The sequence below is a fragment of the Erythranthe guttata genome, chromosome 10, assembly GCF_056151865.1.
Source record: "Erythranthe guttata isolate IM_541 chromosome 10, IM_541, whole genome shotgun sequence".
In the NCBI taxonomy this organism is placed as follows: domain Eukaryota; kingdom Viridiplantae; phylum Streptophyta; class Magnoliopsida; order Lamiales; family Phrymaceae; genus Erythranthe; species Erythranthe guttata.
This window is the reverse complement of record NC_142542.1, coordinates 18144593-18156903: the sequence shown is the minus strand read 5'-3', so window position 1 is coordinate 18156903 and position 12311 is coordinate 18144593. Positions and strand designations below refer to the sequence as shown.

Genomic DNA, 12311 nt, shown 5'->3' with positions numbered 1-12311 from the left:
GCTTAGTGGGTGATTATTTATGTAGATCAATGGTGCATGATCGTTGAGGGCTTTTCACCTGAGTGTAGCATAAATATATGAAGCTCAATATATTCTTACTAAGTTAAAATTAACATTGTATTGTACCACCTCATTACATATGAAGAAGCCAATATACTAAACGAGGCCTATATTTATTAGAAAAAAATAGGGGTAATTAATTAATTAATTAATTAATAAAAGAATTAATCACATATTACATGTAAAAAACATACATATTACATATGACTTATACAGATGACAACTATAAAGTTTCCCCAAATGCAACACTTGTGCCTCCCCCACCATTCCCACACGCCACGCCAACACAAATCTTGTGCCTCCCCAACAAACACCATTTTACCTTGTGCATGTATGTGTTTATTACACACACACACACACACACCCACACACATATGTGTGTGTAATAATATATAGTTAAATTTTCTAACTAAAATTAGCATCATACTAATTAATTCTTTAAATTAAGAATATTAGTGTAAATTTTGCATAATCTATAATTTAACCAGAAAACACCCTTTTGCTATTTGCTTTTATGTGTCTAGAAATTAAAATAAATCCCATTTTTTAAAGAGTGTTCCCGATAATATTTTATGTTCAAAAAAATTAGATAAATTGTTTTTGTAATTAACTAAACCTAATTATAATAATATAAAAATGTAGATTATGCTAAACACTCCCTTTGCACATGCATGCAACTCACTCAAGCTTCACTAATCTTGCCAACCCCTTCACGAGAGTTACGTGGCCCCCCGCCCCCTTAATCTTACCCCCCACCCCCACTCCTATACATTAACCATAACACACTTTAATTTATTTATTTTTTGCCCTTTTAAACTCAATAACCTTTTGCTAATTAATTTCCTCACTAATTAAACATACCTTCTATATATATAAGTTATTTACACACTTTTTTTTTTCTTTCTGCATGGATATGCCACAAGTTGACGGCGGGGCGTCCGAGAACCGGCGGAGGGGGCCCGGAAGGAGGAGCTCCTCCGGGCACGGAGGCGAGGCGGGGGCCGATGGTGGTGCCGCCCAAGCTCCGGCCACCGCACCGTGCGGTGCGTGCAAGTTCTTGAGGAGGAAGTGCGTGAGCGGGTGCATATTCGCACCGCATTTCGGGTCGGACCAGGGGGCCGCCCGTTTCGCGGCGGTGCATAAGGTGTTTGGGGCGAGTAATGTGTCGAAGCTTCTGACGCACATCCCGGCAAACAGGCGGCAGGACGCGGTGGTGACCATCTCGTACGAGGCTCAGGCCAGGCTCTCCGACCCGGTTTACGGCTGCGTGTCCACTATCATTGCTCTGCAGCAGCAGGTAATTAAAACTCATTTCTCCTAAAAGAATTCGAAATTTTTTTATTATGATTTTTCGATTCTCTTGCATGAGCTAAGATTAGTTCTGTCATTTTATAATTAATAACCAAAAACCAGAAAAAGGAAAAAAACTTGATCAAAGAATCACTTCTAGAATATATATTATGCATAAAGCTTATTATATCTGCTTAAAAGTTGCTATGAGCTGGTATATATAAACTGAACCATGTTGTGTATATGCACTACATAGTTTTGCCATCTAAGATATATATATATATATATATATATATATATATATATATATATATATATATATAACATGTCAACCACTTTTAATTTTTGTACCAAATAAAAAATAAATAAATAAGAAAAAGAATCTGAAATACGTATCTTTGGGCCTCGTTTGGTTGCCAAGATAAGATTAGCGAACATAAAATTAAATAATCCAATTATTTTATCAGACCTCGAGACGTCGAACGAAAAAAGCTCAAAGACAGAATAAGCCATGATAATATAATTTTAGCGGTTGGACCTAGTAATTTATTTGGTATACCAAATATCAAATAAAGTCCAATTATTTAATTAATTTTAACTAATTTCTCCAACAAAACCAAACGAGCATTGTTGAATTTATCAGGCATATATATATAGTTGGGTATTTTAGTAATATTCTAATGTTTTTTTCTTCTTTTTTGTGGGATAAATATGTAAATAATAATTAGGTGGCATCACTACAAGCAGAGCTGTCAGTAGTGCAAACTCAGCTAATAAACAGCAGATTTGTTTTGGCAAACACACTTCATCATCAAAATTCGCCACATCTGCAAAATCAGCACCAAACACAGCACCATATTATTAATAGTAATAATGATAATAATATTGGTGCAGCTTATTCCAACACTTCTTCTGCTTCAAACTGCAATAATCTGATTAGCAACTTGCATCATAACAACAATAGCACTTTTAGCACCAACTTTGCAGAAACTGCACCTTCCAACAACAGTTTCGACCCCGTTAATCTTCATCTGTCGGGCCGGGCCCTACAAGACGAAGACGAAGAAGAGGATGAGAGCCACGATCCTGCTGTTGCATTCGCCAATCACATTTTTCGCTAATATAATTCAATGTAATAATTATTAGTGTAGCCTACCTATATATATATGATCTTAAACAATAAATTAATGTTCGTTTTCGAGTTTTTTTTTCCGGATAAATTTATTTCTAGCCGCTTACGGAGTATCTATCACAATGCCGGCCTTGTGGGCAAGCCACACATGCGGTCTTAATTACGACCTCCAACCTAAAATAGCTCGAAAAAAAATATTTATAGTATATATATATATATATATATATATATATATATATATATATATATATATATATATATATACAAATATTCGAACTTTAGAATTTAGAAGTACCCGTTGATTTTTTTTATAGAAAATGCATGAAAATATGAGAAGTCGGATTTCATTTTATGTCACAAAATGCTAAAACAACAGTTAAACCTCTATAAATTAATACAGTCGTGACTAACAAAATTCTATTAATTTAGCGAAAATATTAAATTATCGAACTAATAATTAAGTAGGTTTTTACCGAGTCCGAATAAAAAAAAAAAGACTATTATTTAAGCGAGATTATTAATTTATAAAGTATTAATTTATCGATGTTCTACTATATTTAAATATATATCAGACTCCTATCTTCCAAATTTTCACAAAGCCCCAAAAGTAAGTTATGTATATCAATATTTGATGTATATTAAAATATCGTTATTGAGGTGTTAATAATAATAATAATAATAATAAAAAAGTATGTTTTTATAATAAAGTTGCTATTCTGAAACAGCGACTTTAATCCATAGGCCTACAGCTTTGTTACCTTAACCTACTCTTTCCCGCCACTTTCTCTCTCTTCACCCCCAAATTAATATATCGCACAGGTTCTACTACTCTCTTCCATTCACTCTGCAAAATCTCGAAGAAGAAGAAGAAGAAATTTGGAGAAGAGATGTTGTGGGTGGATAAATATCGTCCCAAAACCCTAGATAAGGTTCTGATCCACGAAGAAATCGCTCAGAATCTGAAGAAACTGGTAATTGTTGTAATTAATCGAGATTTTTTGGAATCAAGTCGAGGAGAAAAGTTTCGAATTTGGTTGTTGTTCTATGTTAATTTTATTATTTGTTGAAGGTGACGGAGCAAGATTGCCCCCATTTGCTCTTCTATGGGCCATCCGGGTCGGGTAAGAAAACCCTAATTATGGCCCTTCTCAGACAAATCTTCGGTGCCAGCGCCGATAAGGTGAAATTTTGTCATGATTTTCTGTTTATTTACTTACAAAAGCAAATTGCAAAGTTTTACTGAAGGTTACCTCAATTTGACTGTTAAGATGTTCACCCTCTGCAGGTGAAAGTCGAAAACAAGAACTGGAAAGTTGATGTGAGTATTCTATTCAGACACACACACACATATATATCGTACGGCGAGGTTTTATTTAGAGGTTCTAATTTGAATACGAAATTGAAATTTGTTGTTGATACAGGCTGGGACTAGAACAATTGATGTCGAGCTCACGACAATGTCGAGCACACACCATGTTGAGCTGAGCCCTAGTGATGCGGGATTTCAAGATCGGTACGTTGTTCAAGAGATAATCAAGGAAATGGCTAAAAATCGACCTATCGACACTAAGGGAAAGAAGGGTTTCAAAGGTAACTCTTTCACCCTAATTGCCTATACCAATTTTGCAATTGGAAATATGCTTTTCTTTTCACTTTGAAAGAACTTTGAGGAAGTATTAACGAACGTAAATCTGTGGTAATAACTTATAAATTCTATGTACTAATGACATGGTATGGTGAAATTATCAGTTCTAGTGCTGAATGAGGTTGACAAACTATCGAGGGAAGCCCAACACTCGCTCCGAAGAACAATGGAGAAATATAGCTCATCTTGCCGACTCATTCTGTGCTGTAATAGCTCCTCCAAAGTGACTGAAGCTATCCGCTCTCGTTGCCTAAATATGCGAATAAATGCACCAACAGAAGGCGAGGTCAGTTTTTTTTTCTATTTATTTTGATTTTAGTAAAAACGAGCCTCCTTGATATCCATGCTATTGATATATGAATTTGGATGTATGTTGTTATTACATAATCATCTTGTTACGATTATGTAGTTTCTTCGCTATTGAGTTGCTTATGTGTTAGAATCAGGCCTTAGAATCTACGATAGTTAATGGAGATGAACAGCTGGCACTTGATTCTTGATTATACTCGTATTCCAAGACGTTAACTAGAATGACACTTTTGGCATGTTCTTAACAATGGCTTATTAGCAACTTTTGGCATGCTATCTCCATTACCTTACAGTTATCCTCGGTGGCACTTACAGGATTATTAGACTTCAGTGATGTATTCTATTCTTTGCAAGTAATAAATTATTTAAAAATGGCAGATTGCAAAGGTGTTGGAGTTTATTGGTAAGAAAGAAGGTTTGCAACTTCCATCTGGTTTTTCTGATCGGATAGCACAGCAGTCTAATAGAAGCCTGAGGAGGGCAATTTTGTCATTTGAAACTTGTCGTGTCCAACAGTAAGTTCTGTTTTTTTTACCTTTTCTTCATATGCAAAAATTGCACTGTACCTTTTGTTATATCATATATGCTAATTTTGTGCTGTTTCACTCTAGGTACCCTTTTACAATCAATCAAGCCATACCCCCCATGGATTGGGAGGAATATGTGTCTGAAATAGCATCAAGCATATTTAAGGAACAGAGTCCTAAACGGTATGATTTTCAATATTTTTTTATGCAAAATTTATCAAAAGATATAAAATAATTAAATGTAAAAAGTACCCATCAATGTAACATGTTATTCGTTTTAAAATCTTGATCTATAAAGCACAAGTATCGGTAAGAATAAATAATTGTTGTTGGGAAATAGCACATAAATATTAAATTTATTATATTTTAGGGTGAATTACGAAAACCCCCTGAACTTAGGCCAAATTACGAAAAACACCCCACCCCACCCCACCTATCCGTAATTGCTAAAATCCCCCCAACGTTTGTTTCCGTCTTACACCGACCCCCTTACGGTGTGATTTTTCACGTAATGTTTTTGACTCCTGGGAATATTTCCCGAAAAATGTCAATTATACCCCGGCAAACTTGGAATTTCTTTTATGCTACTTTTTAAAGGTAAAAATTACTCTTAAAGGGGTAATGCTAATACTAAAAAGTTGTGAATGTGTCATTATAAGAAAAATAAAGATTCCGTTTAAAGGCCCCATAGGGTAACTTTTATCTTTCAAAAGTAGCATAAAAAATGCCTCGTCTGCATGGGTAAAATTGACATTTTTCGGGGAATATTCCCTTTAATAAAAAAGATTTCTTGAAAAATCACAGCGTAAGGGCGTTGGTGTAATACGGGAACAAACGTCGGGATAATTTTGGTAATTATGGATAGCTGGGGGTGTTTTCGCAATTTAACCTAAGTTCGGGGGGTTTTCGTAATTTACCCTTTATTTTACCACTATGACATGACACAACTTGTAACTTTTGTACTTACCCTGTTGTTAATTTTCTTATTAGTTGTAATTATAATTAATGTTGTTACTTGTTATCACTGTCATAAGCAACCCGATTTTTAATGACTAGTACAATACTTTGTCTAGGTTGTTTGAGGTTCGGGGAAAGCTATATGAGCTACTCATCAATTGCATTCCTCCAGAAATTATTTTAAAGGTTCGATTTTGTGCTTTCCAATCCCACCCGTTTTCTCAAATTCAACGAATATACAACTAAAACTACTGATATATAGTTGGAATTTTTTATATATTTTTTTTGTTTATATAATTGCAGAGGCTGCTCTCTGAATTGTTGAAGAAATTGGATATGGAACTGAAGCATGAGATCTCTCATTGGGCTGCGTATTATGTAAGTATATATGACTTCACTGCGTTTTTTCTTTCTCCCCATGCAATTCCTCACTCGAGGATTTTTCTTTAATATTTATAGCCAATGTTTATATTCGATTAATAATTATTTGATATATGCATGGCTGGTATCATCTGCTATATTTCAATATTTCTTTCCTCAACGAAGTTATGTTATTATATCTAAAGCAACAACATGTTTCGTCAGGAACATAGGTTGCGTCTTGGACAGAAAGCAATATTTCACCTTGAAGGTACGTCACACGATAATGTTGGATTTTGTGATTTTTTGAATTGTTTATCTAAAGCAATATTTTTTTATTAATATTATTATTTTTAATTTCGATCTATAAATGCAGCATTCGTAGCCAAGTTCATGAGCATCTACAAGGGTTTCCTCATTGAGACATTTGGATGAACTCAGTGGAAATATCGGAGAATATATATTTATCCGATCTTGTGTACTTTAAAGAATTCCTTACGTACTTGTGTTTCTTGACCTGATAACCGAGATTTCAATATTAGGCTCTGGATTGTAATTTTCATAGAGCAATGATATTTGGCAAGCTCCTATGTTTGTGTGCTTGTTTTGAAACGGAATTTAAATATTATGGCTCGATATAGAGCGCGTTAGTTTGTACATTGCATCATTTGGTTGGTCTGGAGAGTAAGTTTGCAGTCTTTCCTTATATATCAACACATTGCGATTTTTACCTTATCAACTTGAAAATATTTTTCGAAAAAAAAGAAAACTTGAAAATATGTATTTCAAATAAAAATAGGGTTGTTTTGAAGGGTGTAACCAAAATTGAGTCTGTAGTCACGTGGCCTGACGACTTCATGATGTGTCGCCACGTGGAGTGGTGACTTCAGGACGTGTCGCCACGGTCAGCCCACGGACAGCGGCAACATTAAATCTGAATTTTTGTTTTTAATTTCGAATTTTCAGCATTTTTGTTATCTTAAAAGAAAAACATAAAAAATCAATAAAAATATAAAACGCATAAAATAAATTTTTTAGCATTTTTTTAATCTTAAAAAAAACATAAAATACATTTTATTAGGTATAATTTACCCTAAAAAATATGCACACATTGTAAAAGCAGAACTTGACACGTGTGAAATAGTAGTATGAAAAAGAGCCGTAGTACTAGTAGGACTTGGATTAGGATTAGGAGACTCGTCTATAAATAACATTCAAATCCCAAAAATATTTCCACACCAAATCCCAGAGAGAGAAGAAGTTTGCAGATATGAGTGTTACGACGTCGTTCGCCTTCGTCGTGTTGTAAGTACGTACATTCCTTTACTTCTTCTTCTTCTGCTTGATTTCTTTTTCAATTGAGATCTGATCTGATCAATGGATCGAGGCCTGCTGCTTGCGAGTTTAAATAAAATCACAAACCCTCAAATTCGGAAACCCTAGCTTCGACCAATTTCAAACAAACAAACCCTCAAATCCGTATTTTATTATTAATTGAAACAAAAACACCCGCGAAAATAATTTCAAATTTCCGCACGAATATCCCTAAACTAATTTTGAGTCAATCTTCATGAAAAATTGGGATTGTTCAGAGTGTTGGGCAGGATCTGTATGAAAATTCCACATGAATGAATTACTACTCGGCAAGCCGAATACTTTTAATATTTCTCTTGTTTTTACATGGTATGGTATCAGAGCCGAATACTTTAATTTTCCTTAATTTTGATATTACTCGTGATTGATGATGCATGTTCTTTTGTGATTTAGTAGCTGGGGTTACTCCTAAGTTTATCTCTCTTCATGTCTTTTGTTCATATTTTTTTTCTTTTATTTGTCTGTTCATATTTTTCTTTTTCTTTTTTATTTATTTGTTAAGTCTATTTGATGCAGTATATTCTACATGAAATATATTTGATTATGGTTTGAGTAAATTTAAATTATTCACATTGTATATCTGGTTCTGAATATTCTATGTTCTGGCAATGTGGGAAAATAAAATTGATTAAGCTGTATTTGAATTCAAAATCTAGCGGAATGATATGCCAAGATAGATTCAACCATGAAAATATAATTTAGAGGCCTTTGACAGAAAAAGAAAAAAAAGCAACCTGACTCAGAGACTAAAAGCTACCTACGAAGCGCGTACGGAAAAAAGCTACCTACTTTGATGAGTGAAAATAGCTAATCATGAGAAAAAGCTGCCTCGAGAGATAGAGTGAGAGCTGCCACGCTAATTAAGAATTTAGTGCAAATGGAAAAGGCTACCTACTCCGATGAGTGAATTAATGCTACTTATGAAAAAAATCTACCATCAAAGATAGAGTGAAAGCTACCGTCAGAAGCTTCGTTAGTAAAAGCTTTCGTGAATCAAGAGTGAAAGCTACTGACCAGCTAGTCCACGTTATGATAAATCGCCATCCATTGCACTTTGGCCGATTGCTTGTTATGTGAAGTTATTAGGTTGTTCTAACTTAAATTGTGCACGGTGTATATCTGGTTTTGTAAATAGATTCAACCATGAAAATATAATTTGGAGGCCTTTGACAGAAAAAGCTGCCTGGCTCAAATGAGTGAAATCTACCCACGAAGCCCGTATGGAAAAAGCTACCTACTTTGATGAGTGAAGAGCTCTTTATGAGAAAAAGCTGCCTCGAGAGATAGAGTGAGAGCTACCACACTAATTAAAAATTTAGTGAAAATGGAAAAAGCTACCTACTCCGATGAGTGAATGCTACTTATGAAAAAAAGCTACCGTCAAAGATAGAGTGAAAGCTAACGTCAGAAGCTTCGTTAGTAAAAGCTTTTGTGAGTCAAGAGTGAAAACTGTTGACCGGCTAAATCCACGTTACGATTAATCACCATCCATTGCACTTTGGCCGATTGCTCGTTATGTGAAGTTATTAGGTTTGTGTGAACTTAAATTGTGCACGGTGTGTATCTGATTTTGAAAATAGATTCAACCATGAAAATAGAATTTGGAAGCCTTTGACAGAAAAAGCTGCCTGGCTCAAATGAGTGAAAGCTACCCACGAAGTGCGTACGGAAAAAGCTACCTATTTTGATGAGTGAAAAGCTATTCATGAGAAAAAGCTGCCTCGAGAGATAGAGTGAGAGCTACCACGCTAATTAAGAATTTAGTGAAAATGGAAAAAGCTACCTACTCCGATGAGTGAATGCTACTTATGAAAAAAAAGCTACCGTCAAAGATAGAGTGAAAGCTACCGTCAGAAGCTTCGTGCGAAAGAGCTGCCGTGAGTCAGAGTGAAAGTCAGTGAAAGCTACTGACTGGCTAAATCCACGTTATTAGATTTAACCATGAAAATATAATTCAGAGGCCTTTGACAGAAAACAAAGCAACCTATCACAGAGGACTAAAAGCTACCTACGACGCGCGTACGGAAAAAGCTACCTACTTTGATGAGTGAATAGCTACTCATGAGAAAAAGCTGCCTCGAGAGATAGAGTGAGAGCTGCCACGCTAATTAAGAATTTAGTGAAAATGGAAAAAGCTACCTACTCCGATGAGTGAATGCTACTTGTGAAAATAAGCTACCGTCAAAGATAGAGTGAAAGCTACCGTCAGAAGCTTCGTGCGAAAGAGCTGCCGTGAGTCAGAGTGAAAGCTACTGACTGGCTGAATCCACGTTATTAGATTTAACCATTAAAATATAATTCAGAGGCCTTTGACAGAAAGAAAAGCAACTTGACTCAAGAGGGCTAAAAGCTACCTACGAAGCGCGTACGGAAAAAGCTACCTACTTTGATGAGTGAAGAGCTATTCATGAGAAAAAGCTGCCTCGAGAGATAGAGTGAGAGCTACCACGCTAATTAAAAATTTAGTGCAAATGGAAAAAGCTACCTACTCCGATGAGCGAATTAATGCTACTTATGAAAAAAAAGCTACCATCAAAGATAGAGTTCCGTCAGAAGCTTCGTGCGAAAGAGCTGCCATGAGTCAGAGTGAAAGCTATTGACTGACTGGCTAAATCCACGGTATATTAATCACCACACATTACACTTATTTATCAATTTTGAGTTTATCTACAAACTAGTTAAAAAAATTTAAAAATTCCTTGCTTTATCTTGTGGAACCTTGATTGTTTGAAACATAATGTAATTATGCATTTTTTTTAGCATTTTCCTTATTTATAAAAAAAATAAAAATAAAATAAATTATTAGGTCGGGTTCTGGTGCCGAACCCCTGATGAGCCCTGGCAGGGCGAAACCAAAAGATTCCCAAAATTAAATTATGCTAGGACTGGTTCAATGAGGCAGCAAGAATTGCATTCTCTTGTTGGACATTGATCGCAGTGCTTATCAATTTATTCCGCTAAAAAATAAATAATATCTCTATGAATGTCAAAGAAAAACTGAAATTATTCTTTCTTGCAACAGTTGGGTTGATGCCAAAAGGTGGTTTTTCCGAAACCTGGTTCATTCCTTTGCATGTTGCGATAATATGTAACGCCGATTCATTACTAGCTCCGCAACGTGGGCATGCAGGTGAGGTAATAATCCGGCGACGATGCAGCTCCGCATTGGTTGGTCGATTGTTTCCACAAAATCGCCACAATTTTTATTTTATTTTAGGTGGTACTGTTTTATTTTTATTGGTATTTAATTTTGAAATTATTGTTGTTTGGTGAAATGGGTTTTTTGATTTATTTTTTTTTGCAGTTTTGTGCCCTTTGTATTACTATTACCAGAGGCAACCATGGAATTATTTCCTTCTTGGTATTTTCACTCTGTCTCTTGCTTTTGCTGTGGGGTTGACATGTGCCTTCACAAGTGGTAAGTGGTTCTCTCCGTTCTTGATTTTTTGCAAGGTCTTCTTTTTGTAACCGTCTGTTTTTCGGATATTTGTGGATTGTGATTTGTCTTGTTCTATTACCTATAATTCCCATAAAGAAACTTGAGATGGACTTCTGTTGTCTGCTTATGACATTCAAGTTGTATTTTGTATCAATGGCATGGCATCCACTTGTTATTTTTTTTTAAATTATTATTATTATATGGTTGTTTCGATTTATTTATTATCGATTGATTGACAAAAGAATTGGGATGATTTGAATTTAGTTGCAGGAAAAGTGATACTGGAATCCGTAATCTTAACTGCTGCAGTGATGATAAGTCTAACCTTGTACACATTCTGGGCTGCAAAGAGAGGGCACAATTTCAATTTCCTCGGACCCTTTCACTTTGGTGCATTTTCATTATTTAATATCAAATCGTCATATTCGACTTACAAGAATAAATTACGATCGAAATATGCATCAAAGCCGATTGTTCATTTATGTGATTGTTTGTTTATACAATTTCTTGTTTCAGATTTTCTTCCCATTGGGTCGTATAAGCGTAATGATCTACGGCTCCATAATATTCTTCGGGTACATCGTTTACGACACTGATAATCTGATCAAACGATATATGTACGATCAGTACATTTGGGCTGCCGTTGCACTCTATTTGGATGTCATCAATCTCTTCCTTTCCTTGATGACCGTTTTCAGAGTTGCCGATAGTCAGATTAAACCGAGTTGCTTCACTTTCTTCTCATTTGATATTACAATACTAGAAACCGAGCATATTAGCATGTGCTCGTTTTCTTGCTTTTCATTTTAATTGCCAATTTGCATTATTGTTTTATTTTCTGTTTGAATTTCCAGCTACTAGGTAGCAGCCTTTCATGGACTCTGCCATTGTTCCCTATTGACTTGAATCTATATAAAGGACCCTTTTTTGTTACCTGATAATCTATCTGAAAAAGAAAAAAAAAAATAAGCCGATCGTTACTTGTATTTGATACAGTAGAAATACAGAACATCGTATTTTTCCACGTGGAAGCTGGAACCGATGCTTTACCCATTGATGCAAGAAAGCCCGGATTTGAGATGGGTTTTCATTCAATACTCACTCTTCAACTTCTTGCAACTATTGGTTTTGCAGCCATGGTTGCAAATGTTCGCCCTGTTGCGTATTTCTTCGGCGACCACTCACTTTGGAATGATCGTTTATTTTGTTTCTATCATA

At 35.2% G+C, this 12311-nt stretch overlaps 3 protein-coding genes across 13 annotated transcripts; all 3 read left to right on the top strand.

Annotated features, from left to right (window-relative positions):
• Positions 1-856: 856 nt before the first annotated feature.
• LBD20 (LOB domain-containing protein 20) lies at positions 857-2551 on the top strand. The gene is made up of 2 exons (XM_012990387.2): positions 857-1357; positions 2079-2551. The coding sequence occupies exons 1-2, from the start codon at positions 968-970 to the stop codon at positions 2469-2471; spliced, it is 783 nt and encodes a 260-aa protein (XP_012845841.2). The 5' UTR covers positions 857-967; the 3' UTR covers positions 2472-2551.
• Positions 2552-3195: 644 nt separating this feature from the next.
• EMB2775 (ATPase family associated with various cellular activities (AAA)) lies at positions 3196-6937 on the top strand. Its single transcript, XM_012990398.2, has 11 exons — positions 3196-3453; positions 3552-3662; positions 3768-3800; positions 3904-4072; positions 4232-4413; positions 4815-4951; positions 5048-5146; positions 6037-6106; positions 6224-6298; positions 6506-6551; positions 6657-6937. The coding sequence occupies exons 1-11, from the start codon at positions 3370-3372 to the stop codon at positions 6713-6715; spliced, it is 1065 nt and encodes a 354-aa protein (XP_012845852.1). The 5' UTR covers positions 3196-3369; the 3' UTR covers positions 6716-6937.
• A 552-nt stretch (positions 6938-7489) lies between these two features.
• Positions 7490-12026, top strand: LOC105965839 (protein LIFEGUARD 2-like). Of its 11 annotated transcripts, none has more exons than XR_016033878.1 (5): positions 7490-7585; positions 8311-10789; positions 10959-11072; positions 11358-11483; positions 11610-12026. XR_016033878.1 is itself a non-coding variant. In XM_088824153.1 (5 exons), the coding sequence occupies exons 2-5, from the start codon at positions 10685-10687 to the stop codon at positions 11687-11689; spliced, it is 420 nt and encodes a 139-aa protein (XP_088680279.1). In that variant the 5' UTR covers positions 7596-10273; positions 10677-10684; the 3' UTR covers positions 11690-12026. The 11 variants fall into 11 exon arrangements, 7 of the variants coding, with proteins under 7 accessions (XP_088680279.1, XP_088680276.1, XP_088680278.1 ...); XR_016033879.1 differs by lacking the exon at positions 7490-7585 and having other exon boundaries at positions 7596-10273; positions 10677-10871; XM_088824153.1 differs by lacking the exon at positions 7490-7585 and having other exon boundaries at positions 7596-10273; positions 10677-10784.
• Positions 12027-12311: the final 285 nt, after the last annotated feature.

Excerpts from the sequence above, each read along its gene's own strand:
- LBD20 (XM_012990387.2), top strand. The coding sequence starts at position 968 with ATGGATATGCCACAAGTTGACGGCGGGGCGTCCGAGAACCGGCGGAGG. Across the intron at positions 1,358-2,078 it reads TCATTGCTCTGCAGCAGCAG|GTGGCATCACTACAAGCAGA; the intron begins GTAATTAAAACT and ends AATAATAATTAG.
- EMB2775 (XM_012990398.2), top strand. The coding sequence starts at position 3,370 with ATGTTGTGGGTGGATAAATATCGTCCCAAAACCCTAGATAAGGTTCTG. Across the intron at positions 6,107-6,223 it reads CTCCAGAAATTATTTTAAAG|AGGCTGCTCTCTGAATTGTT; the intron begins GTTCGATTTTGT and ends ATATAATTGCAG. Across the intron at positions 6,299-6,505 it reads CTCATTGGGCTGCGTATTAT|GAACATAGGTTGCGTCTTGG; the intron begins GTAAGTATATAT and ends ATGTTTCGTCAG.
- LOC105965839 (XM_088824148.1), top strand. The coding sequence starts at position 10,807 with ATGCAGCTCCGCATTGGTTGGTCGATTGTTTCCACAAAATCGCCACAA. Across the intron at positions 10,872-10,958 it reads CAATTTTTATTTTATTTTAG|TTTTGTGCCCTTTGTATTAC; the intron begins GTGGTACTGTTT and ends TTTTTTTTGCAG. Across the intron at positions 11,073-11,363 it reads GACATGTGCCTTCACAAGTG|GAAAAGTGATACTGGAATCC; the intron begins GTAAGTGGTTCT and ends ATTTAGTTGCAG.